Here is a 26,027-nt window from a genome sequence, read left to right as displayed (position 1 = left end):
TTAGAATATTCTATGGCACAAATTTTCACAAAAAAGTTAAGGCAGAGACCAACATTTATATAAAAATAGCTGGGCAGGTTTCTAAAGAAGGAAATAACCATTTTTCATTATGAGTTTTGTTAACATAAGATTATAAATACCCTTATATATACAGACAAGATCAATAAAACTGGATGGAATATTTCACTTGGCATCCATCTTTCAAATAAACCAAGATCATATATCCTGGATCTTAATAGAGGTACTCAAGTTCAAGATTGGTAAATCTTTTTGCTACACATACTGATACATACAATAAAAATGCAATATAAATATTGATTTTCACAGAGAAATTCAGTATTATACTAAATTTACAAAACTTGCCAAATTGGCTCAAAAGGACATCATATTAAGTTAAAGAGAATGAGTTACCTTAACACTTTGTAGGCAAATTAAAATAGCATACCAGCTTATATAGTAACACTTAAACTTTCAGTGAAGTCACCTTTTTCAAACTTTAGTGAAACTAAAGTGGACTCTGTCTTGGTTGAAGATTGTTTAAACTCTTCATGAGTGCAGCACAGTTTGTGTGCTGAGATTACTTAGGTGTAGTATTATACTGGGCTTTTCAAGATAGTTTTAAGCCTAAACCTAGCAGCATTATTCTGAATTATGAAAGATTAACTATAATCAATATTTATATGGATGAGTTCAATTTAATCCAAAAGTATGTCTTGAATATGAGAAACAACAAAAATGAGGTGGTAGTTACCTTTTACAACTGATATTTACTTTACAAGTATTGCATTTGGAATTTCCTCAAGTGAAAATGCCTTTGATGGTGCTAATGTGAGTGAATCATATTTAACTTAGTGTTTTATATCTATATGTGTGTACACACACACACAAAACACACACAAATGATGTATGTAATAAACTTAGTAAATTGTATTTAATTTCTATGAGAGCACAGTTTATCTTAAGACACATTTTCAATGGAGTTTCCATAATTTTATACTTTTCATTTTATAATATTTAAGCACTTCCACCTTCCAAAAGCCAAATTTTCCACTTAAGAGATCCTTCGCATTCAGTTTATATCCATGCTTTATTGAATTAAAACCCAAATATTTTTTAAAAAGTTTGTTAATTTTGTTGATTCAACTGACATGTTTATGTGCACCTGACTTTCTCCCCACACCTAACACCTTTTAATTTTTTTTTTTAAAAACAGTCTGCAAACTATTTCATGGGTTGTTGGGAAATTACAAGGGCACTTTTCTTTTTGATGTGAAACTTTTATAGGCAGTTTGGTCTGCACTTCGCCCCAAATCCTGATCCAGTTAAAATTGAGAGCTTTGCCACTGATTATTCTTAGACTAGGATTTGACCCTTTATTGCAGCAAATAAAAATACTCTCTTTCTGTGCAGACAAGTGTAGACGCAAACAAAAACTAAAGATAGATTAGTTTAATCCCATATAGTGATGTACCCATTAGATTTTAAATCTTACTCTTTTCAGTTTGTAGCTGAGATTCATCACTTGGCTGCTCTCCATCACAGAAATTAATTTGTTTTATGTTAGGAAATGTCACATTAGTCCTTTGGCACTGATTGAGCTCTCTAAGTGCAATATCTATTGCCTGCAATAGCTGCACCAAACACATCACAGCTATTTACTATCTTAACAGTATTTGAACCCAGAAGATGGTAACATTTCCACTGACCCTAACATATACATGCCATATTTTCTTCCCCATATTGTAGACTCAAAGGTCAGGGACCATCACGATCATCTAGTCTGACCTCCTGCACATCGCAGGCCACAGAACCTCACCCTCCCACTCCTGTAATAGACCCATAACCTCTGGCTGAGTTACTGAAGCCCTCAAATCATGATTTAAAGACTTCCAAGTTGCAGAGAATCCACCATTTACACGAGTTTAAACCTGAAAGTGACCCATGCCCCATGCTGCAGAAGAAGGCAAAAAAACCCCAAGGTCTCTGCCAATCTGACCCTGGGGAAAATTCCATCCGGATCCCAAATATGGCTATCTGTTAGACCCTGAGCACATGGGGAAGACCCACCAGCCAGACACCTGGGAAAGAATTCTCTATTGTAACTCAGAGCCCTCTCCATATAGTGTCCCATCACCAGCCATTGGAGATATTTGCTGCTAGGAGTCATGTCATCATTCATTGCTTTCCTTTGTCAAAAGTTTGAGTAGCTTGGAAGAGAGAGAGAGAAAAAAAAAGGGAAAACTAAAGAAAAATATACAAAACTAAAAAGCATAAATCTTAAATGCAACACAAACACTTTACTAAAAATGAGTATAAAGCTGAAGGAAAATATGTCTATTGGAAGTTATTGCCCCTTATAAAGTTAAAAAACAAAAAAATTCACATTTTTTGATGTGGTCTTAAGGTGGTATTATGTTTCAGAGGTAGTATGTGTAAAATGTAACACAGGATTCTAAAGGACTTATTCAGTGATACAGTGAAAATGCTTAACATTACCACAGAAATTACCAGAAAGCATTCACCTTAAAGGAACATTCTTTTAATATTTCTTGATTAGAGATTTGCTTTTTTGTTAAATCACTCTTTTTTTTGTATCTTGCATCCTCTAAGCAGAATGCTAGCCATTTTTGGTCACAGGGAAACAGGCTTTTAGATTTGAGTAAAACTGTGGGTTCTGCTTTGGTGAAATGTGGTACAGTGCAATCTGCCAAAGGTTGTTCCAGTCTTCTGGTACAATTTAGTTTTTTTCCGCTAGCTTTTTTGAGGCTGCAAAATTTGGTCAGCCAGTGTGGTAAAATATTAACTTGCTGGACAAATCAGATGCCAAAATGTGGCATTGATGCCTTCTGACGAGTAGTTAGTCAGAGATTTTGTTCCAGCCATTTTCTGACTTTGATCAGAAATTTGATAACTGATTAACTCATGCAGTCTTGGATTTTTAGACAAAGAAAGCAGAACCTCATATTAAAGTTGAAAGAATGCTTCAAAGATAAAGATACACTGTTCTATAAATAAGCCAGCCTACTGTATAACTGGTTGTTGCTGACAGGTCTGGGTAGTGGAACTGGAGGTAGTAAAGTACAGTACAGTAAATTAAGCTTTTGGTTGTAATGTTATTAGTAAACTAAATTTTGATTTTTCAGATGCTCTGCTTAATTTTCCATTCATGTGCATTAATTATTTTCTTTCCTCATGCCATCAGAATCCTGAGAGCGAGAATCTGCTATGGTTAAGTGCCAATGGGAAAAGCAGCACTACGCAACTAGTTTTTAAAGGGTTAATGCTTACTAATATGGTAACAATAGTACAGTTCTGCTATTAGATAGGTGACCACTGTGCAGCAGTAAGTTCCACAATAAGATTTTCAACACACATATTCCTGCCATATAATTCTGATTGTATAACTGCATTGTTATTTGACACCCATACTTCTCTCTTCATTTGGTGGGTAGAGGTGATTAACTGCTTCCTAATTTAAGCTGGCATGTTACATTTTTGGTTTATCTCCTTATTTTGCTCCCCACTTTGTCTCTGAGGAGCTGCAAAGCTCTTTTTTTCTTATCATTTTTAGTACTGACTTCGGTCACACAAAAGGTACTTTAATATTAAAGTCCAATGCTACTCTCAAAAGTGACTACTTAAGAAAAGGAACACCTTCTTAATAGATCAATTCTCCATGTGTATTTAAAGCCTTACCTGCTTAATTTACTGACTAGAAATATTCATTACTACTCACTCCTGTTAGCACTGTAGGCAATACAGGAAACATTTTCAGGAAATGAAGACAAGCATCTCTCAAGGGTACAACTTTCCCTAGGTATAGCAAGTTGACTAGCATGAGACATACTTTCATTTCTCCCTACAGGTAGATAGCGCCTTATTGCTGGTTTAAAATGCATGTCTGTTATCAATTGCCTTTTTTCATGTTAGGCTTTTTCCAAGTAGGATACAGTAACTCCCCACTTAACATCCTCCCGCTTAACATTGTTTTGAACTTACATCCCTTCTCCATTACAGAACATGCTTGTTTAAAATTGTGCAATGCTCCGCTATAACGTCGTTTGGCCGCCTGCTTTGTCCACGGCTGGTAGCCCACCTATCAGCACCCCCACGCACCCCCCCCCAGTGCCTCCCACCTGCTGGCGGACCCCGCGGATCAGCGCCTTCCCTCTGTTCCCCCCGCCTCCTAGCCACAGCAATCAGCTGGTTTGCGGTGCTCAGGAGGCAGGAGAAAGGACGCAACGCGCAGGCTCCCTCTCCCTCCCCTGCCTCCTCAACGCCGCAAACCAGCTGATTGCTGTGGGCAGGAGGCAGAGGAGGCTGCGCGCCAAGTTCTCCCTCCATCCCCCTCCCCCCTGCCTCCTGAACGCCGCAAACCAGCTGATTGCCGTGGGCAGGAGAGGGAGAAGCGAGGATGCAACGCACGGAGTAAAGGGGGAGGAGAAGAGGTGGGTTAAGGGTGGGGGTTTGGGGGAAGGGATGGAGTGGGCGGGCCGAGGGTTGAGCCCCCCGTCCCTGGCAAAGTCAGTGCCTATGCTTGCAAGAGGAGCAGGGGGACAATCTACCCTCTTCCATTCTCTGACTCCACCACCTCAACCAAGTTTCATACTCAGCAATGATGACTGTAGTATTAAATTGCTTGTTTAAAATTGTTTAAAATGTATATAATGCCTTTTGTCTGGCAAAAAAAAAAATCCCTGAAACCTAACCCCGCCCCTATTTAAATGAATTCTTACGGGGAAATTGGATTTGCTTAACATCATTTAGCTTAAAGTTGCATTTTTCAGGAACATGACTACAATGTTAAGTGAGGAATTACTGTATACTCTTCTATAATCCACGTTGCAAAAGATGTGTCAGGAATAACAATGTCTCTAAAGTCATCCCTCACTGACAAAGCAGGAAGTTGATGGAAGGTTCTTCAACTCATGGCACTCTTGCTGTATCTGTTGTTTAACTTTATGATCCAAAGAAGTGAAATGGCTGCTTTTTAATACTTCCTCTGTGGTACCATAGTACCAGCTATGATTATTTCTCCCATTTTTTATGGAAAAATAAATCCTCCTTGCAATCTATAGTGCAGTGGAAGATGAATTAGCATCTGCCTCTGAACAAAGGAAATAATTGTAAACCAAAATCCTAAAAATGTCCAAGATCAACAGAGCCATCATTGCTTTCTGTCAGCTGGAGAATACCTAGAATTCATTCAGGAGACGAACATCAAGGTGTTCTCTTCTGGGAATTAGACACAGATCAGCTAGCTATCATGACAAATTTAGCTGGAAGTATGGATGGACAATATGACGTCTTAGGACCAAATTCTGCCCTATCTTTCATGGTCACAATTCTCTATTATTTAAGTGAATAGAATATGCACCCATTGAGGTCGGGACTGAATTTGGCCAAGACTATAGCCCTGTGTTTGATCACAGAACTGGAGAAGCACCTTCCAACCTCACCCTCCACAAACATTTAATATGAAAAGTGTGTGCACCTTCCTAGACAAGCACTGCTCCTCAACCAGATGCCAAAACAAGAGAAAGGGTGCAGCAAATAAAGAACTGGACAGAGACATAGGGGGACTTGCTGATGTCATGCTTACTAATCTGAACCTGTGAATTTAATTATTATATCTAACTGTCTTTCTGGAGAACAGAACATCAGATCATGAAGCCTTGAAATATGTGTGGTGACAGAGCATGGCTGGAATGCAATATTCAGAAATGGCCATTCATGACTTTCAGAGATAATTGTTCTTCCGAGTTTTTACCATACCGTGCAGTAAAAGAGCAAATCTGCTGTTCTGCAGCCTCTGTCCTGTAAATATATATTTCCTCAATATTTTTAACTAGCACTGGTAATAACTCACCATTAAGAGTTTTGTTTTTTGTGCTGCAGGTATTATGGATGAAGGTTATTTTGAGGAGAAGCATGGAGGTACTCATACAACTGTATAGTACTGCTCTCTAGAGCATCTTATTACATAGGAACATACTTCATATTCAATATTTCTTCTTGATCATCCTACATTGCTGCTGATTGTTTCTGGATGTGAAAGCATGACTATTTTATTATAAATGTTCTGTTATCCTATATTGCAGAAAGAGTCAAAGCATATTTTGCTCAAAGGAATACACTAAGTACAGACTCCAGCCAAGGAGTGTGGAGCCTAGGATTTTAGATGTATATCATGAACCAGGATTCTAGTTTACTGAATTCTGTTTTTGGCACAGTTCATCCAATTTGAACTTGCTGATTTAGTCTGATGTTGTGTCAAGAAAAAAGCAGGTCAGAACAATAAAAAATTACTAATGGCAGTGATAAAATTCTACTTGGCTACTAGTGTAAAAGATAAGGAGTACTTGTGGCACCTTAGGGACTAACAAATTTATTTGAGCATAAGCTTTCGTGAGCTATAGCTCACTGTATCGGATGCATGCAGTGTTTTCCACTGCATGCATTTGATGAAGTGAGCTGTAGCTCACGAAAGCTTATGCTCAAATAAATTTGTTAGTCTCTAAGGTGCCACAAGTACTCCTTTTCTTTTTGCGGATACAGACTAACACGGCTGCTACTCTGAAACCTAGTGTAAAAGGTGAAATTGCAAAAAGATTCATAGACCACAAAATTAAGAATTAGCTTTAAGAAGATGCTGCCTTTTGTCATAACATGTCAAGGAGAAGTAACAGGGAATTAAGGTCCAAGTTTTGGAGCATGAGGGCCAGACACCACATTTTAAATTTTTTTAGTAAAGCTTCCTGAAAACATGAGGGTTTATTGTCAGTTGCTGGATCTTCCTATCTAGAGAAAGTACAGTTAATAACCCAGAGCAGAAAACCTATCATAAATCACACCTATTGTCTTAGGGTGTATAGTAATGTAAATTAAATGTATAATATATTTAAATACAGTACAGTGATTGTTTCTCACAGTACTGGGTTGAAATGACTGTCAGATTTAGGGCTGGAAGGAAGTTAATACATTAACACCATATTTATGATAGAATACATTTGTCCCTCAGAAAAAGTTCTGACGGCAGTTTGTTGAACACCTAGGAACAGGAATTCAGTTTAAGAGAGAAGATGGACAGAGGGTGCAAGCTCTGCATTGATTTTCCTTTTTGGACATTTAAGACTGTTTTCATTTAGAAAGACCAGATTGTTCAACCCTTACTCCCATTATACAGTAAATAGTCTCATTAATTTCAGTGGGACTACTACAGAATAAGGTACCATTCAGCGTGAGGGTGAAAGAATCTAGCTCTCAAGCTGGTGTGACCTAAGGTTTTAGTGAGGCCAGTTTGTAAAGATTCAGACTAGAAATTACCAAGTTCTAGCTGTATGCCGCAGTACTGTTTACCATACTGAACTTATTTGAATGTGTCAGGGTGAATGTATTTATTCAAATGAGATGTGAGATTTAGTATGAATGAGCGCTGAGAAAGGATAAGTTAGCAGAGAGTGGCTAAAGCTATCAGGCACACAGTTTAGAAACTTCAGCTAAATGTATTCTTTGTCAGCACCTGGAGTCTGCTGGCGGAATGACACAATGTATTAAATTGGGCTAATTAGTCAATGAATCACGCTGAGGAAATTTGTGGGGCCCAGATTCCAACACTAAAACAGCTTCGGAGGGAGACGGGATGAAAACTGTCCTTGGCTGACAGCACTGTTGCAATGAAATAGAGTATAGTTTGTAGAAAATCCATGTAGCTGATTCTTGAATCTTCATGAACCAGAGCCTTTACTGTTCAGGTTTTATAAAGTGAAGTGAAATAAAAACATCACTATGACTGTAGAACTCTAAATATTGGTGTAACATTATCTAATCCCATCACTATAGTAAGAATACCAGAAACAGTTGCCTTCTCCAGCAATCAAGAGTTTCCAGTAAAAGCCTAATGGTTTACAACATTTAGGTCTGCTTCTGTACATTAGTAATTTATTGAAGCCAATTAAATTTATTCACTTTGTCTTCCAAGTGTTTTTCAGACATTTTTATGAGATAATGGGAGACTCAACAAGTTGCACTTATATACCAATATGCACCTTAGTTTAATCTTTTAATTCAGATTTTTTCAGGGGTCCAAGAACAACTCTGCCCATTTGCCCATAACAAGCTCATTTTTCCATCTGGATTCCCAATTTTCAGTCCACCTACCTGAGTTAGAAGGGGCAAGGGAAAAGGCAATGATCACAAACAGGACTGGTGAATATTACATGACAAGCAACGCTGAAATGTTACCTGGCTGTGTAACTGCAATTTATTTTCCATTCTTGGATCCCTGCTCAGAATAGATTTTGCTACAAAGCAAGAATTATTCTGGAAAATTATAAATGACCTTAATCAAGGCTGTGATGCTAAAAACTAAAACTTTTTCCATGTAGCTTTATCACTTGCCAAAAACAAAGTTCCATATTCCTTGTCACCACAAGTTGCAGTCATATCACATCACATTCAACCTTCAACAAGGTCTGCCTAGTTAACCCAGGTTTTTGTTGACTGAATGATATCAGGTAACAAAATGCAGTTATCTTGAAATGCACACCTGTTAGGCAGTCTAAGATTGTGTGTGTATATATATATATATATATATATTATTTTTCTCCAAAGATCACAAACTGTCTGAGGCATTTTTCTCTGATAAAGACGACAAGCTGAATGAGGTATCATCAGGCTCTGGAGATACATGATTGAAATCCATCTCTTCTAATTCAGGAGGTAAATCTGACAGCAGTGCCTATGTTTAAAAAAAAACAACTTTTTTTAAAATTAGTATTTGGACATGTTTTTCAAGTTTCATGTTAACTCATTAAGTACTTTGTACAGTAAAGGATCACTTTTTATGATTTTTTCACTGAAAATGGTGAAATTTCCAACACTAAAGGAGAAACAGAATGCTGTCCAAAAATGATGTAACCACTGTACTATTGCCAGATAACAAGCTTACTGCTGGCAAGCACAGAGGAAAACAGTGATATCTCAGCTATAAAATGAAAACATAATAAGTGATGTTTACCATATTTCAAAATAGAAACTACTGTATCCTGAGATGCATACATAGGAGGCTATCCAAAGGTGAACCTCCCACCATCAGTAGTTGAAGAGGGAAATTCATAATTTAATCTTTTCTTCTTGGGACACAAGAAAAATGCCTTAATATACTGGTCAGTGACTCCTTTCTACTCCTACAATGTCTGTTCATCACAGTGATATATTCTATATTGTAGTTCTTCCATTAACAGTAACACTTTTCTAGTTTGTATGGCATATATTTATTTTAGATTTTCTTTGTACCTTAGAGTGAATACATTCAAGGACAAACTAAAGAAGTTTAGCCACTACATTTTTTTTCCGAACAAAGACATTTTTAGGATGATTATATTTTACAATACATATGCAGACTTGCTAATTGTTTCAGTTACAATAAATGCTACAAACCATACCCTTTGCTCACAAAGAAGAAAGAAAGAAACTACATATAGTGAAGGATTCCCAGAATGTTTTCATGAAATTAGACCCTGTTCTGTGGTTTATATGATGTAACAAATGAATAGCTTGGCTCTGTACTATTGATTTATAGGTGTGTCAGAAGCAGAAACTATAATTTTTTAAGAAATACTGACAGTTGGCTTATATAAGATAAATGTCTGGACTTACTGTTTAAATTTGGAGTACTTATTTTTATTGTCAATATTTATATTAAGATAGCACCAGTTGGGATTGGGGCCCCATTGTGCTGGGGTCTATACAAACACAGATGAGACAATCCCTGCCTTGGAGGGTTTACAGTCTAAAGATTTGCACAGACAGGTATTTTCTTGGGGCCTTGATAGTTCCAGATCTGAAAGGAACTGTACTGAATTGCACTGACTTCAAAAGCAGATTGATGTCCAATGTTATTTCTAGTATTATAGTATGTTAAAAATTCATTTGAAAAATGTGATTATTTTAATGCACAATTACCTCAAGATTTAAATTTTTCAAGTATGACAATGAATTACTATATTATAATAACTATATAAAAAAAGGAATATATAAGACCATCTCTACGGATCTGATCCTACATCATGTGAGTAAGGGACATGGGACTGGGCCATATGTACAACATCATTAGTAGTTTGCTGTAATTGATGTTTCAGTTTCATGGTTTGTGACACCTCCAAGACTCCAAATTAAGCTTTATTGTACATTGTCAGCTGTGCTCATTCCTTAAATTAAATACTGTAATAAACAAGGAGCATTATTACTTTAAAAGAAATTATTAGAATGTATAAATTTAGCTTCAAAATGTTGCACTATTTTTTAACATCAAAAGCTATGTAACAAAAAGAGATATTGGAGATTTGATATTTTTTGTACAGCAGTATTCATTTACTGTTTGTGGATGATCCCCACAACTTACAGTTTGTGACTGGAAAGCTGAACAAACCTACACACACCCCTGAATCAGTATTCAGCCTGTGCACATAAACCCTGATCCAACAATGTACCAAAGCATGTGCTTAAAGTGAAGTAATATATTAAAATGTTTTGCTAGATTGGGGCCACAGTTCCACCTAACAAACTGAGGAGGAAAATGGTAATGTTTTTATGAATGACTAGAAGAAACTCTACTATCTTATTGGTATCACATTATGCGTTACCACAGAATACCAGATCCTCAGCAGGTATACGTCTACACTGACATCCCTGGAGACTACACTACATCAGCTGAAGATCTGGCCTTCCGAAAGCCACTTGACACGGTACAAAAATACTGATCCCTCAGAGCAAACTAAGACTAAAGAGCGTAGTTAAGACACTGGCAGAAATTGAGGAGATCTGGTTTTAATTCCCAGTTCTGCCACAGACTTCTTATGTAACCTTGGGCAAGTCGCTTTTTGGTCTAGGCCTCAGTTCCCTCTCTGGAAAATGAAGATAATACTTTCGCTCTCTTATCCTTTGCCTGTATTGTCTGTCTAGACTGCAGAATGTCAGGGGCAGGAACAGTCTTACTGTGGGGATGTCTACACTGCAATTAAACATCTGAGGCTGGCTCGTGTCAACTGGCTTGGGATGTGAGGCTGTAAAATTGCAGTGTAGACATTTGGGCTCAGATTAGAGCCCAGGCTGCGGCACCCACCCCTCACAGAGTCCCACGAGTATTTAATTGCAGTGTAGACATACCCTATGTGTCCATACAGTGTTGATCACCATAGGGCCCCAATCTAAGTTGGGGCCTGTAAACACTACCATAATATAAGTAAGTACAAAAATGACAAAAGAAAAAATGTCTGACATAGTTTCTGCCTACTTCTTAGACTTACCTGCTGCTGTTCTTTATCATCTGATTTAATAGCAAGTATCAAGCTCCTAGTGAATGTCTGTAGTTCAAAATATTTCTGTTTGTGATTCTCCAGTTCATTTTCAATGAACCTAACTTCTTCATTCTGAGGGGAAAAAAAGATATAATTCTCCAAATAATAATTAGTATTGGATAAAATTATGATATTAAATGTACCTATATTCAAATAAAAAGGAATAATAATGAGTTTCTTATTGTTATGATAAAAGTAAAATAGGGTAAAACCAAATAATTCTAGAGAATAAAGATTTCCTGTGAAAGTATCATCATGGAAAAATTCCTCACTGTCTGATTTTATTACTTTGGTTTGATAATTAGGCATTAAGACAGAACAAGGCATGTTTTATAAGGCTTTAGAAATTAACACAATTGGGGCATTCTAACTGGCTGTGAGTGATGTCATACTAGGCTTATAATGCCCAGTAAATGCATAGGCCAAACCATTTCTTCTGATCCTATATAAACTCAATTTATTTATTTGACATATACAATCAATGATGTTCAAGGCACGAAGACCTCAAGAAAGCGGAGTCATTTTGCATATTAACTCCATGCATAATAGCAATCACACTACAGACAAAGCATTTCAGGGGAATTACTGTACACCTCTAGAGCACTTTTAATAAGCACTGTCTTTTGGCCCCAGAGAGGAGAATCTCTTCTATCACCTTAAAGGAAGTTTCTACCTCTCTCCCTCGCAAAGTTAGTCTTGAAAATGTAAACCAACTGTGAGACACAGACAGCAGCTAGGCTCCTCTACTGCCGCAGGAAGCTTGAAATGGGAAGAATTGAGGGAAAAATCCCTAAAATTCCTTAATTCCATGGCACCCAGAAAAACACGTGTTATGTGGAGTCAGCTAAGTTTGTACACCAAAGGATCACCTCAATAACCTTCCTCAAAATCCAAAAGCCAGCCATGTAAATAGTGATGCATTCACAGTAAACTGTTTTGTTTGGAGAATGGGAAGATAATTTTTTCAAAGGCTCACCCAAAATACTAACGCTTGTCTGCTTAACTTTCTGAGGTTGGGACTGAGCCAGACACTGCTCATTCAGACAGCTACTGAGCCACAAGTTGGATGCACTATTGCTGCTCCTGGCACCAATCCACCAGCTGCTCCAATAGAGTACAAGGAGAAGAGCTGGGATCAAGCTGGTGCTACACAGAGTGGAGGTCTTGAAGCCTGCCTCTTTTCCACCACTGTTTGCCTGCCTATAGTTTGCAGATAGTATCATCTTAGATATGATCACAGGATATTAGAGAGACAGTGTGGGTGAGGTAATACCTTTTATTAGTCCAATCACAGATATTACTTCATCCACTTCGTCTCTCATTGTTTACAGAGACAGTATTAGAGGGGAGTCTATAAACTGTTTTCCCCTACCAACCCTGACTCCTACCCAAGAAAACCCTCTTCTTTATCTGCTCCTGTACTAATTAGGAGACACCAACCCACCTAATTCAAAAGCCAAAGCCAAAAGCCAAAGAGTAGTCATCCCTAACCAATAACCTAGCCCATCATTGGAGGGGACCTGCCAAACCACTCCACAGCCAATTTATTGCCACCAATGCCGATAAAGGAATGAATCTTTACACATTTAACTCCCCTTTCCATGGTTGAGTTCATGGTTGGTTGAGTTTAGGATCCTGACACAGGGAAGAAAGGTAAGCAGTAGGATACGGACCCTGGACTTCAGGAAAGCAGACTTCGACTCCCTCAGGGAACGGATGGGTAGGATCCCCTGGGGGACTAACATGAAGGGGAAAGGAGTCCAGGAGAGCTGGCTGTATTTCAAGGAATCCCTGTTGAGGTTACACGGACAAACCATCCCGATGTGTTGAAAGAATAGTAAATATGGCAGGCGACCAGCTTGGCTTAACCGTGAAATCCTAGCGGATCTTAAACATAAAAAAGAAGCTTACAAGAAGTGGAAGGTTGGACATATGACCAGGGAAGAGTATAAAAATATTGCTCGGGCATGTAGGAATGAAATCAGGAGGGCCAAATCGCACCTGGAGCTGCAGCTAGCGAGAGATGTCAAGAGTAACAAGAAGGGTTTCTTCAGGTATGTTGGCAACAAGAAGAAAGCCAAGGAAAGTGCGGGCCCCTTACTGAATGAGGGAGGCAACCTAGTGACAGAGGATGTGGAAAAAGCTAATGTACTCAATGCTTTTTTTGCCTCTGTCTTCACTGACAAGGTCAGCTCCCAGACTGCTGCACTGGGCATCACAACATGGGGAATAGATGGCCAACCCTCTGTAGAGAAAGAGGTGGTTAGGGACTATTTAGAAAAGCTGGACATGCACAAGTCCATGGGGCCGGACGAGTTGCATCCAAGAGTGCTAAAGGAATTGGCGGCTGTGATTGCAGAGCCATTGGCCATTATCTTTGAAAACTCGTGGCGAACGGGGGAAGTCCCGGATGACTGGAAAAAGGCTAATGTAGTGCCAATCTTTAAAAAAGGGAAGAAGGAGGATCCTGGGAACTACAGGCCAGTCAGCCTCACCTCAGTCCCTGGAAAAATCATGGAGCAGGTCCTCAAAGAATCAATCCTGAAGCACTTACATGAGAGGAAAGTGATCAGGAACAGTCAGCATGGATTCACCAAGGGAAGGTCATGCCTGACAAATCTAATCGCCTTCTATGATGAGATTACTGGTTCTGTGGATGAAGGGAAAGCAGTGGATGTATAGTTTCTTGACTTTAGCAAAGCTTTTGACACAGTCTCCCACAGTATTCTTGTCAGCAAGTTAAAGAAGTAGGGGCTGGATGAATGCACTATAAGGTGGGTAGAAAGTTGGCTAGATTGTCGGGCTCAACGGGTAGTGATCAATGGCTCCATGTCTAGTTGGCAGCCGGTGTCAAGTGGAGTGCCCCAGGGGTCGGTCCTGGGACCAGTTTTGTTCAATATCTTCATAAATGATCTGGAGGATGGTGTGGATTGCACTCTCAGCAAATTTGCGGATGATACTAAACTGGGAGGAGTGGTAGATACGCTGGAGGGCAGGGATAGGATACAGAGGGACCTAGACAAATTGGTCCGAAAGAATTCTGGATTCTGAAAGAATTCTGGATTCAGGATTGGGCCGAAAGAAATCTGATGAGGTTCAATAAGGATAAGTGCAGGGTCCTGCACTTAGGACGGAAGAACCCAATGCACAGCTACAGACTAGGGACCGAATGGCTAGGCAGCAGTTCTGCGGAAAAGGACCTAGGGGTGACAGTGGACGAGAAGCTGGATATGAGTCAGCAGTGTGCCCTTGTTGCCAAGAAGGCCAATGCCATTTTGGGATGTATAAGTAGGGGCATAGCGAGCAGATCGAGGGACGTGATCGTCCCCCTCTATTCGACATTGGTGAGGCCTCATCTGGAGTACTGTGTCCAGTTTTGGGCCCCACACTATAAGAAGGATGTGGATAAATTGGAGAGAGTCCAGCGAAGGGCAACAAAAATGATTAGGGGTCTGGAACACATGACTTATGAGGAGAGGCTGAGGGAACTGGGATTGTTTAGTCTGCAGAAGAGAAGAATGAGGGGGGATTTGATAGCTGCTTTCAACTACCTGAGAGGTGGTTCCAGAGAGGATGGTTCTAGACTATTCTCAGTGGTAGAAGAGGACAGGACAAGGAGTAATGGTCTCAAGTTGCAGTGGGGGAGGTTTAGGTTGGATATTAGGAAAAACTTCTTCACTAGGAGGGTGGTGAAACACTGGAATGCATTACCTAGGGAGGTGGTAGAATCTCCTTCCTTAGAAGTTTTTAAGGTCAGGCTTGTCAAAGCCCTGGCTGGGATGATTTAATTGGGGATTGGTCCTGCTTTGAGCAGGGGGTTGGACTAGATGACCTCCTGAGGTCCCTTCCAACCCTGATATTCTATGATTCTATGCCTCCAATAGCTATTCTCTGGATAACTGAAATCCAGCCTAGGAACATAGTGGCTGGAAAGTCAGCATCTGATTGCTTAAAATAGCCTATGTGAAATGAGCTGGTGGTTTCAAATTCCCAGTTTCCACTATCCATAGCACCTCCGATACTACAGTGACATGCACACTATAAATACCCAAATAGAAAAGAAAAACCACCACAACTAACATCCTCATTGACAGGGCAAGCAAAACAGCAGTGTACTAGTGTCTCTCTCTCTCAAGATGGTCCCTTGATGTCAGATTTGTGGCATTCTGGTAAGGGAGTGTGGGGAAGCATTGACAGTGCCAACACAGTAGATGAACAAGAAGGCTTCAGCCAGGCATTTCTCAGCCATTCTATAAACAATGAACAACACATATTATTCGATTTACAAAGCACAAGTTTGATATCTAGATGACAAATCTCTTAAATCAAAAGTTCAGATTTAACTTCAGGTTCAGTAAGTACTTCAGCTAATTCCCACATAGGCCTTACTAGACTTACTGCACTGTATATATTCTAAGTTAATTTCTTGCATATAAAAATGTAATTTTCCCTAGGTATTTAATCCCTTTGCAAAGACCAGGTTATGTGAAGATTATATGTAATTAACTACCTGTGTTCTGTTTAGATTTTCAAGATTAAGAAAATGGTGTCTCTGCAAAAGGTGTCCAAATGATGGCGCTGAACACCAGTTTTCCACAAGATAACAGATATAAATATGCAGAAACTACATCACAGCCAGTGCAAGATTTCTCCCATATGTAGTCTTCAGCCTTCCTCACCACATGTGCCTCAATTCTGTTCTGGAAGACTCAGTTTTAGGGATGAGAGGGTAATTTGGTATCCATGCTAATTTAGTGTTTTCTTTTTGCTGTGACTCCCAAGGGATTGTCAGCTTTTGGTAGAAGTTTTTGGCATATAGATTCATGTCTGCTAGAAACTGAACTGAGAACATCAAATTATTTTGCAACCATGTTTTTTTCTTCCTACATTTATTCATCCCTAGCTAAGAATTTCTGAATGCAAAGTTAATAATAATCCATGCATACACACAACGTGCTTTCACTGTTACACTGTTCATTAAGCTTCGGGAGAAATATGTATAAAACTTCACAACATAGAGCACTTAGAAATAAAGAATTAATAATTAGCACCAGGAAGCTTGAATGCTGGTGCCATAAATAGTGATGTTACAAAGTAATTCTTTCAACAAACATTGGAGTTAACATGCCACTAAAATAAACATAGCAAAACATCATTTCAGTTAAGGATTCATTACACATTCTTCTCTAAAAAAAATGTAAGCCTTCCTAAATTGAAGAGGTGTAGGTAAACTCTCACAAATCTTGGGAGATAGGCCAGTCCTTGCCTACAGACAGGCCCCCAACCTGAAGCAAATACTCACTAGCAACCACATACCACACAACAGAACCACTAACCCAGGAACCTATCCTTGCAACAAAGCCCGTTGCCAACTGTGCCCACATATCTATTCAGAGGACACCATCATAGGGCCTAATCACATCAGCCACACTATCAGAGGCTCGTTCACCTGCACATCTACCAATGTGATATATGCCATCATGTGCCAGAAATGCCCCTCTGCCATGTACATTGGTCAAACTGGACAGTCTCTACGTAAAAGAATAAATGGACACAAATCAGATGTCAAGAACTGTAACATTCATAAACCAGTCGGAGAACACTTCAATCTCTCTGGTCACTCGATTTCTGATCTCAAAGTGACTATCCTTCAACAAAAAAACTTCGAAAACAGACTCCAACGAGAGACTGCTGAATTAGAATTAATTTGCAAATTGGATACAATTAACTTAGGCTTCAATAGAGACTGGGAATGGTTGATTCATTATAAAAAGTAACCTATTTCCCCTTGTTTATTCCTCCCCTCCCGTTCCTCAGACATTCTTGTTAAACCCTGGATTTGTGCTGGAAATGGCCCACCTTGATTATCATACACATTGTAAGGAGAGTGATCACTTTAGATAAGCTATTACCAGCAGGAGAGTGGGATGGGGGGAGAGAAAACCTTTTGTAGTGATAAACACCCATTTTTTCATGGTCTGTGTGTATAAAAACATCTTCTGTATTTTCCACGGTATGCATCCGATGAAGTGAGCTGTAGCTCACGAAAGCTTATGCTCAAATAAATTGTTTAGTCTCTAAGGTGCCACAAGTACTCCTTTTCTTTTTGCATACACTATATATTTCAACAACCAGGCATGATTATGTTTTTCTTATTGGATGAATAAAATGCAAATCAGAACTCAAAGTGGCTCTTTTTGATCTAATAATTTTTGAAGGCATATCCTAGTTGTTTGGCTCAAACTGTAAATTAATTTCAAAAATCATCTGTGAATGTATAAATGTGCATGTTTGCGGATTTAAGATGTGGAACTGTAGTTTGCTGCAGACACCAGAATTTGTAGCCGTTTTGTACAATCCTCCTATGCATAATTTACGATGAACAAATGATAAAGTACAACTATTCTGACAGCAAGAAATTAAGGAAATTGTGTTAGCACGATTTTATTTTTCCTTTACATAATCAATATAAAAAGCCAAATTTCAAAATCATTTAAAATTAGGTCCACATATCTGTTCACATGATTATTTGGGCCTGCAATGATGCATATAAACCAATTCCTACAGAAACTTTCAGGTTTTGGTAGTGAGAAATTATTGCATGTGCAAATTTACAAATCTAGTTAAAAGGCATCTGAAAACTTTGCCAAAAGATTGTGCAAAAAAGTTCTGCAGAACAGGCATTAATTTATTTTATTGTATTATTTTAAAAACCTGTGAGACTTAATACTATGTTCTGGACATGAAAGTTTTGCACACAGATTTGTTACAGACTGGCTATCATTTCACATTAATAAAACCTGTCTTTCAGTTAAGATTAAGTGATAATCAATTTCCCATCTATGCCTAACAATCCGGGATGAATTTTCAGCAGACCCAACCTTGGTTGGTGTAGCTATTTTTGTATACAAACACATTTTCCATGAACAAAATGGACAGTTAAACATGCATTTGCCATTATGAAAGCCCTAATGTAATTGACAAACATTGTGAGCTGACTTTTACAGGCTTGCTGAAGAGTTGGTCCTAACAATGTTGGATCATATTAAAGAAGTTCTGTATTAAAATCACAAATGAGTTTGATTCCCCAGAGTTTAAATTCCAGGGTATTACTAATTAAGAGGTCTCTTGGTTTTTGGTACTGTTTCTCTCCCTCTATGTGTGAAACTTGCAAGCTGCTAATTGTGTTAGTACATTCTAAGACAGAGTCTGTTCTCAAAGCAATTCACAGAGAGAGAGACTCAAAGCAATACTCTAACAACAGAAACAGCACCCAGAGACTCCCCGCCCTTTTGTTGTATTAACAATTGTGATTAAAATAGAGATAGAGGATGTATGTGGATGGATGCTTGGTGTGGATAATAACTGAATGATCAGGGAGGTGCCAGCCTAAGAATCCAGTGTCCATCGGCTGAAGAAGGCGTCAAGTGGAAATAACCAGAGGACCCCCCGGAGGGCAGACTGGAATCCACCCAACAGCCTCAAGGATGGGAGAACCAAAGAACAAGATAACATCTTGGAGCCGTCAGGAATGTGCTATCTGCTGATTGATTCAGCAACAGCATGATGAAGCAATTCCCATAGACTGGCATAGGAAGAAATTCCTATAAAAATAGACTCTAAAAAGTGAGAACTTTGGGGTCTGATTCTGCAAACCAACTTCCAGGAGCATCAGATGAGCATCTGACAAGGCCCTGCTCCCTCCTCATTTTCAGGCCACCTGGCCAGTGGCTTGGCATGAGCAACTCTAAGGCTGGTAACTATGATAACAACCTTGCAGAACCTGTGTGTGTGTGTGTTTGTATGAATGAATGTGTGACTAAATATGAGATTGAATGGAATGTTATAACTATAACTAACTGCTTACTATGATTCTTTCTGTATTCACAATAAATGTGGTATTTTGCCTTTTTCCCTTTAATAAGATCCTGCTGGTTTTTATTTTATTGGTACAACATTTTGGTGGAGAATTGCGAAAGGGGGAATATTGGTAAAAAACCTCAGTTATTGTAAATATTGGTGTGCACACCGCCAGCTCTAGTGAGCTAGGCATTTCTATTAGGTTAACCAGACCTGCTGGCCTCCGAGAAGGTAGCAGGGGACCTGCTGGCCTCCGAGAAGGTAGCAGGAAAAACAGATTAAACCAGACCTGCTGGCCTCCGAGAAGGTAGCAGGGGACCTGCTGGCCTCCGAGAAGGCAGCAGGAAGAACAGATTAAACCAGACCTGCTGGCCTCCGAGAAGGTAGCAGGGGACCTGCTGGCCTCCGAGAAGGTAGCAGGAAAAACAGATTAAACCAGACCTGCTGGCCTCCGAGAAGGTAGCAGGGGACCTGCTGGCCTCCGAGAAGGTAGCAGGAAAAACAGATTAAACCAGACCTGCTGGCCTCTGAGAAGGTAGCAGGGGACCTGCTGGCCTCCGAGAAGGTAGTAGGGAAAACAGATTAAAGCAGACCTGCTGGCCTCCGAGAAGGTAGCAGGGAAAACAGATTAAACTAGACCTGCTGGCCTCCGGGAAGGTAGCAGGGGACCTGCTGACCTCCGAGAAGGTAGCAGGGAAGAACAGGTTAACCGGACCTGCTGGCCTCCGAGAAGGTAGCAGGGAGAAACAGGTTAACCAGACCTGCTGGCCTCCGAGAAGGTAGCAGGGAGAAATAGGTTAACTGGACCTGCTGGCCTCTGGGAAGGTAGCAGGGGACCTGCTGGCCTCCGGGAAGGTAGCAGGGGAAAAACGCATAGATTAAGCTATGATTTCAGAATCTAGGCTGTGTCACTTGCTAAGTAATACCAGCAGTGACAAAGAGATTGAAATATCCATGTTAAGATGTTTAAAAGAAAACAGGGTAAGCCAGTACCAGAGGGAGGAATGGAGTCAGAAGGAACTCCAACCTCACCTTTTGTTAAAGAAATTACACCTTTTAAACAAATCCTTCAAAAATGTGGGCACAGTCCTTGGACTAAAGAAGCCCTAGCTGATGTCTGCACTATTTCGGACTTAGAGGATAGATTGGCTCAGTATATCCTCATATACAAACCTTCTAGTGCTGCCAAAAGAGATGCAGCAGCAATTTGGTTGTTGTGGGAGGCATGTAAGGATTCTTCCCTCCGCTTGTCTTCATGTAAAGAGGAAAAGGCACAAATGGAAAAGGGAGCAGACAATTGGAAGGTGCTGGCTACAAATATCCAAAGCCAGCTGAAAATAGTGAAAGAGGCACTCCAGGAATACAAAAAGAGTGAAAAAGTTAACTCTGCAGAGGCTGGAGGGAGGCAGGTAAAGGGGGAGAAGGTCCTATGTATGGCACCCCCAGGCATAATTACAAAGAGAAAAGAGAGTAAAAAAAAAAAAAAAAGAAAGTTAACTCTGCAGAGGCTGGAGGGAATTAAGCAGTTAAACTTTGTATTTCACCCAAACAACTTTTAACCGAAAATGTTAAAAAGGAAAAGTGTTAGAGCATTCTTGGTTTCTTTGCAGCCATTCTGAAAGAAAAATGGGCCCTTTTCCAAAGGAATGTCCGTAAATTAGCCAGGCAAAAATAAACTATCTGATTAAAATCATTTGACTGGACAATTTAGTCAAATTTGCTAAAAGAACATAAGAGGGTTCTATTGGAACTTAACTGCCTCAAATGTATAAAGGGAATGTAAGATGTAAAAAACAGAGCAGTGTGGAAGGGATGTTAAGGAAAAGAAAATGTGTATGTATCTGTCTGTGTGTGTGTAAATATGTAAAGTTCTAAGGACCAGTTAGTTTTGTTTTTGTTAATGCCACTAAAAATCCATTTGACTCTTTAATTCAAAGTTGCAAAACTGACAGACCTTTTTGCTAGACACAGGTAATTAGTGTTGTTTGGCTTTGGGATTTGGCATTTAACCCTTAAAAGGTAACTCAATGCTTTACAAAATTTAAAATGTTTTTAAGTTGTGGCTGCAGCAGGGCAGTCAAAATCAGGAGAATATAAAAAAAAATTGTTTTGGATTCTTTTTGTTTGTTTTTTGTTTGTTTGTTTTTGTAACAAAATAGCAGATGAGAGTTGTAGTAAAAAAAAAATTAAAAAAAGACAGTGCCTCTCTGAAGCAACAGCAGGGGTGAGGTGCACAAAACAAAAAGAAGCAATGTTAGAAACACTGAGTCTTAAAATGGCTCTGAGTAATCAGACTGTCACTTTGATAAAGGTACATGAAAACTCTGTAAGCAAAAAAAAAGAAATAGTGACACCTTATGTAAAAATGGATCTGGACAATGTTATAGAAGTTAAACTATGGAAGGAATGTGCATTTGCCCCAGAACATGTGCAGGGTATATTGTAGAAGGGGCAAAAGAAATGCAAACATACCATGCTACTTAATTAAAATGCTATTAGGGCTCCAAAGGGAGCCACAATAGGTTGGGTTTTCTTTTTCAGATTGCTGTGTGTTTTGGAAGCAGAAGTTAAAAGTAATCAAAACTCTGGTGAAAGTTGATTGTGTCCCTTTTAAGATAGAGTCTCTGAGCTGCTGATGGTTTTAAATCCAAAAGCAGGAAGTTTCTGTGAAAATGCAAATGACCTAAATGATAAAGGAAGGAAAGAACTAGCAGCACAAAGGAGCTGCAGATAAAGGACATACCTGGTCAGCAAACAAATTGTCTAAATAAAAGGCATGGGATAACAAGATAATTTTAATAAATGTAATGATAATAAGTATCCCTGTAACAACGTATAGTGTGTATGATTTTTGGAAAAATCCTTTAAGGTCGTATGGTAATGATGCTTCTCAGTTATTACCTGTAAATAAAACTTAAAGCTTAACACAGCAGGAAAAACATTATAAACTTAGTCTGCTGTATAAGAAGGAAAACTCAGGGATTTAATGACTAAACAGTGGGATAATTTCCCCATAACCCTTAAAAGATAAAAGCCTTTGAAACCTGGCCTGCCTATAGAACAAAAACAGGAAAATATGGGGGCAATTTCTCTGTTTTGCCTGCAATCAGCAAGGGTATTTGTAAAAGAAATATTTTAAGCAATAATCTGCCACCCCAAAAAGGGTAGAAACATGTTTTTTTGTCTTTCAGAAAATCAGGAAAAGCTGCCAGCTGAAAAGCAACCCAATACCATGAATCTACTGTCACAATAGAAATTGTGTTCTGTGTTCTATGTTTTGTCTTGTGTTTTGTGTTGTTGCTAGCACTGTTGTGTGTTTAAAAAAAAAAAAATACTGAAGACCTGCAGGAACTTAAAAATAAATTAAGCTTTCTGTCCCAGCTACAGGACAGCCTGATACAAAAACAAGTACATGCCAATGTAGACTTGGTCCAAATTGGTCTAGGTAACCTAAAAGGCCAATGGAATCTTTAGTAATGGCTTAATACTACCACATGGCTTATCCATAAGAAAAAAAAATATTAGAAATAGGAAACTACACAGCCATAGCTATGGGATGCACTGAAATGCAGATACTTGCACTAGCTACTTTGGAACACAAAATGTTCTGGGTCATATTGGGAAATATTAAGGGTTTGATGCATTTGTTAAAAAAGAAAGAGATCATTGTTTGACACTTATCAATATGAATGGATGCAATATGTTTCCACTATTGTAAACCAGACTTGTTAATGGGAGAAATTGTTGTCAAAATTGCACACCAACAGTCCCTGGAGGCAAAGGTATTGAAGGTTAACCCACTCCCCATATTACACATGGGATCCTTTTGGCTACCCTGGACCTTGAGCCAGTGAGCTGGGGAGGGAGGGAAGCTATTGGACACTAGAGGTTGTACCGAATGGACTCCTCAAAAGTGGGTGTGCCTCACCTTGCCTGTTGCCCCAGAACCTTGTAGTAAAGATACATCACTAGGATCATGTATGTGGCATGAATTGGAATCACAAACTCAAATTGCCTCACAGTACTTTCTCTTGAATAGGCTACATAGAAAGTGACACTGACGATTATAAATCTTAGTGTCAAAAGGGGGATTATGTTGGATCATATTAAAGAAGTTCTGTATTAAAATCACAAATGAGTTTGATTCCCCAGAGTTTAAATTCCAGGGTATTACTAATTAAGAGGTCTCTTGGTTTTTGGTACTGTTTCTCTCCCTCTATGTGTGAAACTTGCAAGCTGCTAATTGTGTTAGTACATTCTAAGACAGAGTCTGTTCTCAAAGCAATTCACAGAGAGAGAGACTCAAAGCAATACTCTAACAACAGAAACAGCACCCAGAGACTCCCCGCCCTTTTGTTGTATTAACAATTGTGATTAAAATAGAGGTAGAGGATGTATGTGGATGGATGCTTGGTGTGGATAATAACTGAATGATCAGGGAGGTGCCAGCCTAAGAATCCAGTGTCCATCGGCTGAAGAAGGCGTCAAGTGGAAATAACCAGAGGACCCCCCCCGGAGGGCAGACTGGAATCCACCCAACAGCCTCAAGGATGGGAGAACCAAAGAACAAGATAACATCTTGGAGCCGTCAGGAATGTGCTATCTGCTGATTGATTCAGCAACAGCATGATGAAGCAATTCCCATAGACTGGCATAGGAAGAAATTCCTATAAAAATAGACTCTAAAAAGTGAGAACTTTGGGGTCTGATTCTGCAAACCAACTTCCAGGAGCATCAGATGAGCATCTGACAAGGCCCTGCTCCCTCCTCATTTTCAGGCCACCTGGCCAGTGGCTTGGCATGAGCAACTCTAAGGCTGGTAACTATGATAACAACCTTGCAGAACCTGTGTGTGTGTGTGTTTGTATGAATGAATGTGTGACTAAATATGAGATTGAATGGAATGTTATAACTATAACTAACTGCTTACTATGATTCTTTCTGTATTCACAATAAATGTGGTATTTTGCCTTTTTCCCTTTAATAAGATCCTGCTGGTTTTTATTTTATTGGTACAACAACAATACATTTAATATAGTAGCTTAAAGAAAATATTCCCTTTTGGTAGAAAAATCAGCTTCATGGGATTTGTTGCTGATGAAAGCTTGCAAGTCAGCAATTTACTCTGGGCTTTGGTCCAGTAAAAGCTAGCATGCATATTTATGCAGAGAACATGTGACCATGAAGACTAATAGTTTATGTCAAAACCTAATAAAAAAACAAACAAGATTCTGTAGGGCATGCTGTCACAACAAGCCATTCAATTCAGTGACAAGTGACATTAAGAAAAGGTCATTCGCCATCCATATTCATCCTGCATTGCCCTTACCCTGAACACACTGCCCAGAGGATTCATTTTTGTGCCCCTAAGGGTATAGTCTATTTTACTTTTTAAAATATTTTATTCTTTTAGAAACAGGTTCCATTCTAATAAAAGCTGTATATTTCACAAACAAGGAAGTTACAAATTTGTCAGTTTCACACAGAAAACACAAGGTATAAAATGAAGCCATGGCAACTCTTACATGAGCTATAACAAACATGTAACCGTTACAATTTTGGCAGAAGATCCTGAATGTCAGGGTATCCAGCATTTTTTTCATGTTACTGTTTCAAAGACAACTCTATATAGTCATATTATAACTAGAATGGGCAGCAATGTTGTTATACTGTGGTCTACGTTATTAAAGCCATTGCTTTCTTGGACCTCCCTGCTTTATTAGAGGACTCTAGCTGTTATGTTGCCTCCCAATGCTGGCAGTATTAGGCTATATATTTAAAATAAAACCCAAAAGAACAGACTCCTGGCACAAAGAATGTTTGTATTTGATGAAAACTGTAGCTCATAGGTTTATTTTGCTAGCTATTATATCCTACTAATCCGGCCAGCAGTATCAATTAATATGTTTCTTTTTCTGAAATTAATCCATTTTATTCTTATGTTTTATCAGTATTAATTCCTTGGAAAATGTGTTGAGGCATGTGTTTCCTAATAATAAGTTTTGCTGAAATGCAAGAAGCCTACTGGCCTATAAGATCCAGTAAGATCTGCTATATAGCAAAAAGTATGATCAGTTATAAATATGTCAGCATAAACGCTGGCAACCTTTGGCACAGATAAAAATGGTCCCTTAACTTTGAGAAACCAAAGGGAGGAACTATCCACATCACATCACAGGTTTATCTGGCTTCTACAACCAGTTGGTAACCGCAGGGTACACCACAACTTGGGAGGTCGTCAAGAGAGCCTAGGTTGCCAGTTTTGGAATGAGATAATCCTTATTAATATATTTAGAAAAAGTAAGTGTCATAATCCACAAACCTATAGGAGAAGGGTACCCTTCTACAGAATTTCTTAGGGTACAGAAATAAGATTTGGGTATAATAGGTTGGGCCTGAGTTCTTAGTAGTTGAGTTCGGTTCTGCTAAGTTCAGCTCTTATAAGTTCTAAGCTCTATCTATCTACTATCACGCTATCAGCTCAGCTTGTGCAGTATAGTATAAATACTCAACATTCCTAACCATTGGGAAAGCCAGCACCATCACGTGATTGGGCATGCCAGGAGTGAGGCTGGTCCTTCACCTCCTATTACCAGGTCCTCAAAGAAGGGTGCGAGTATGTTAAGGTACTTATAATAGAAATGGTACCACCAGGAGTTTTGGAATTCTTTTACTGTTTTGCAGTTATAAGTTTCATTGCATTTCTTATTTTTATGTTAATTTCAATAAAGATTTTATCAATTTGGTATTGTCCTCAGTGCATGTTCTTGCCAAGCACCCCGAGAATCCTCTCCCAATATAGAACTC

General features: G+C 39.0%; 1 protein-coding gene across 12 annotated transcripts in view; it reads right to left on the bottom strand.

Moving 5' to 3' along the window:
* Positions 1 to 285: 285 nt before the first annotated feature.
* Positions 286 to 26,027, bottom strand: part of HDX (highly divergent homeobox) — a 111,827-nt gene continuing 86,085 nt past the window's right edge. For 11 of the 12 annotated variants that reach the window (XM_073360905.2, XM_073360908.1, XM_073360902.2 and 8 more), the window contains 2 exons: positions 11,310 to 11,432; positions 7,554 to 8,740 (listed from right to left, as the gene is read on the bottom strand). In XM_073360905.2, coding sequence (XP_073217006.1) covers positions 8,615 to 8,740; positions 11,310 to 11,432 — 249 coding nt within the window. In that variant the 3' untranslated portion in view covers positions 7,554 to 8,614. Of the gene's footprint in view, positions 2,208 to 7,553; positions 8,741 to 11,309; positions 11,433 to 26,027 lie in introns of those variants that run through there. The other variant, XR_012160937.2, reaches the window with a different exon arrangement.

Source organism: Lepidochelys kempii, chromosome 9 (assembly GCF_965140285.1).
Source record: "Lepidochelys kempii isolate rLepKem1 chromosome 9, rLepKem1.hap1, whole genome shotgun sequence".
NCBI classification, from domain to species: Eukaryota; Metazoa; Chordata; order Testudines; family Cheloniidae; genus Lepidochelys; species Lepidochelys kempii.
The sequence above is the reverse complement of the archived record's forward strand: the minus strand, read 5'-3'. Positions and strand labels throughout refer to the sequence as shown.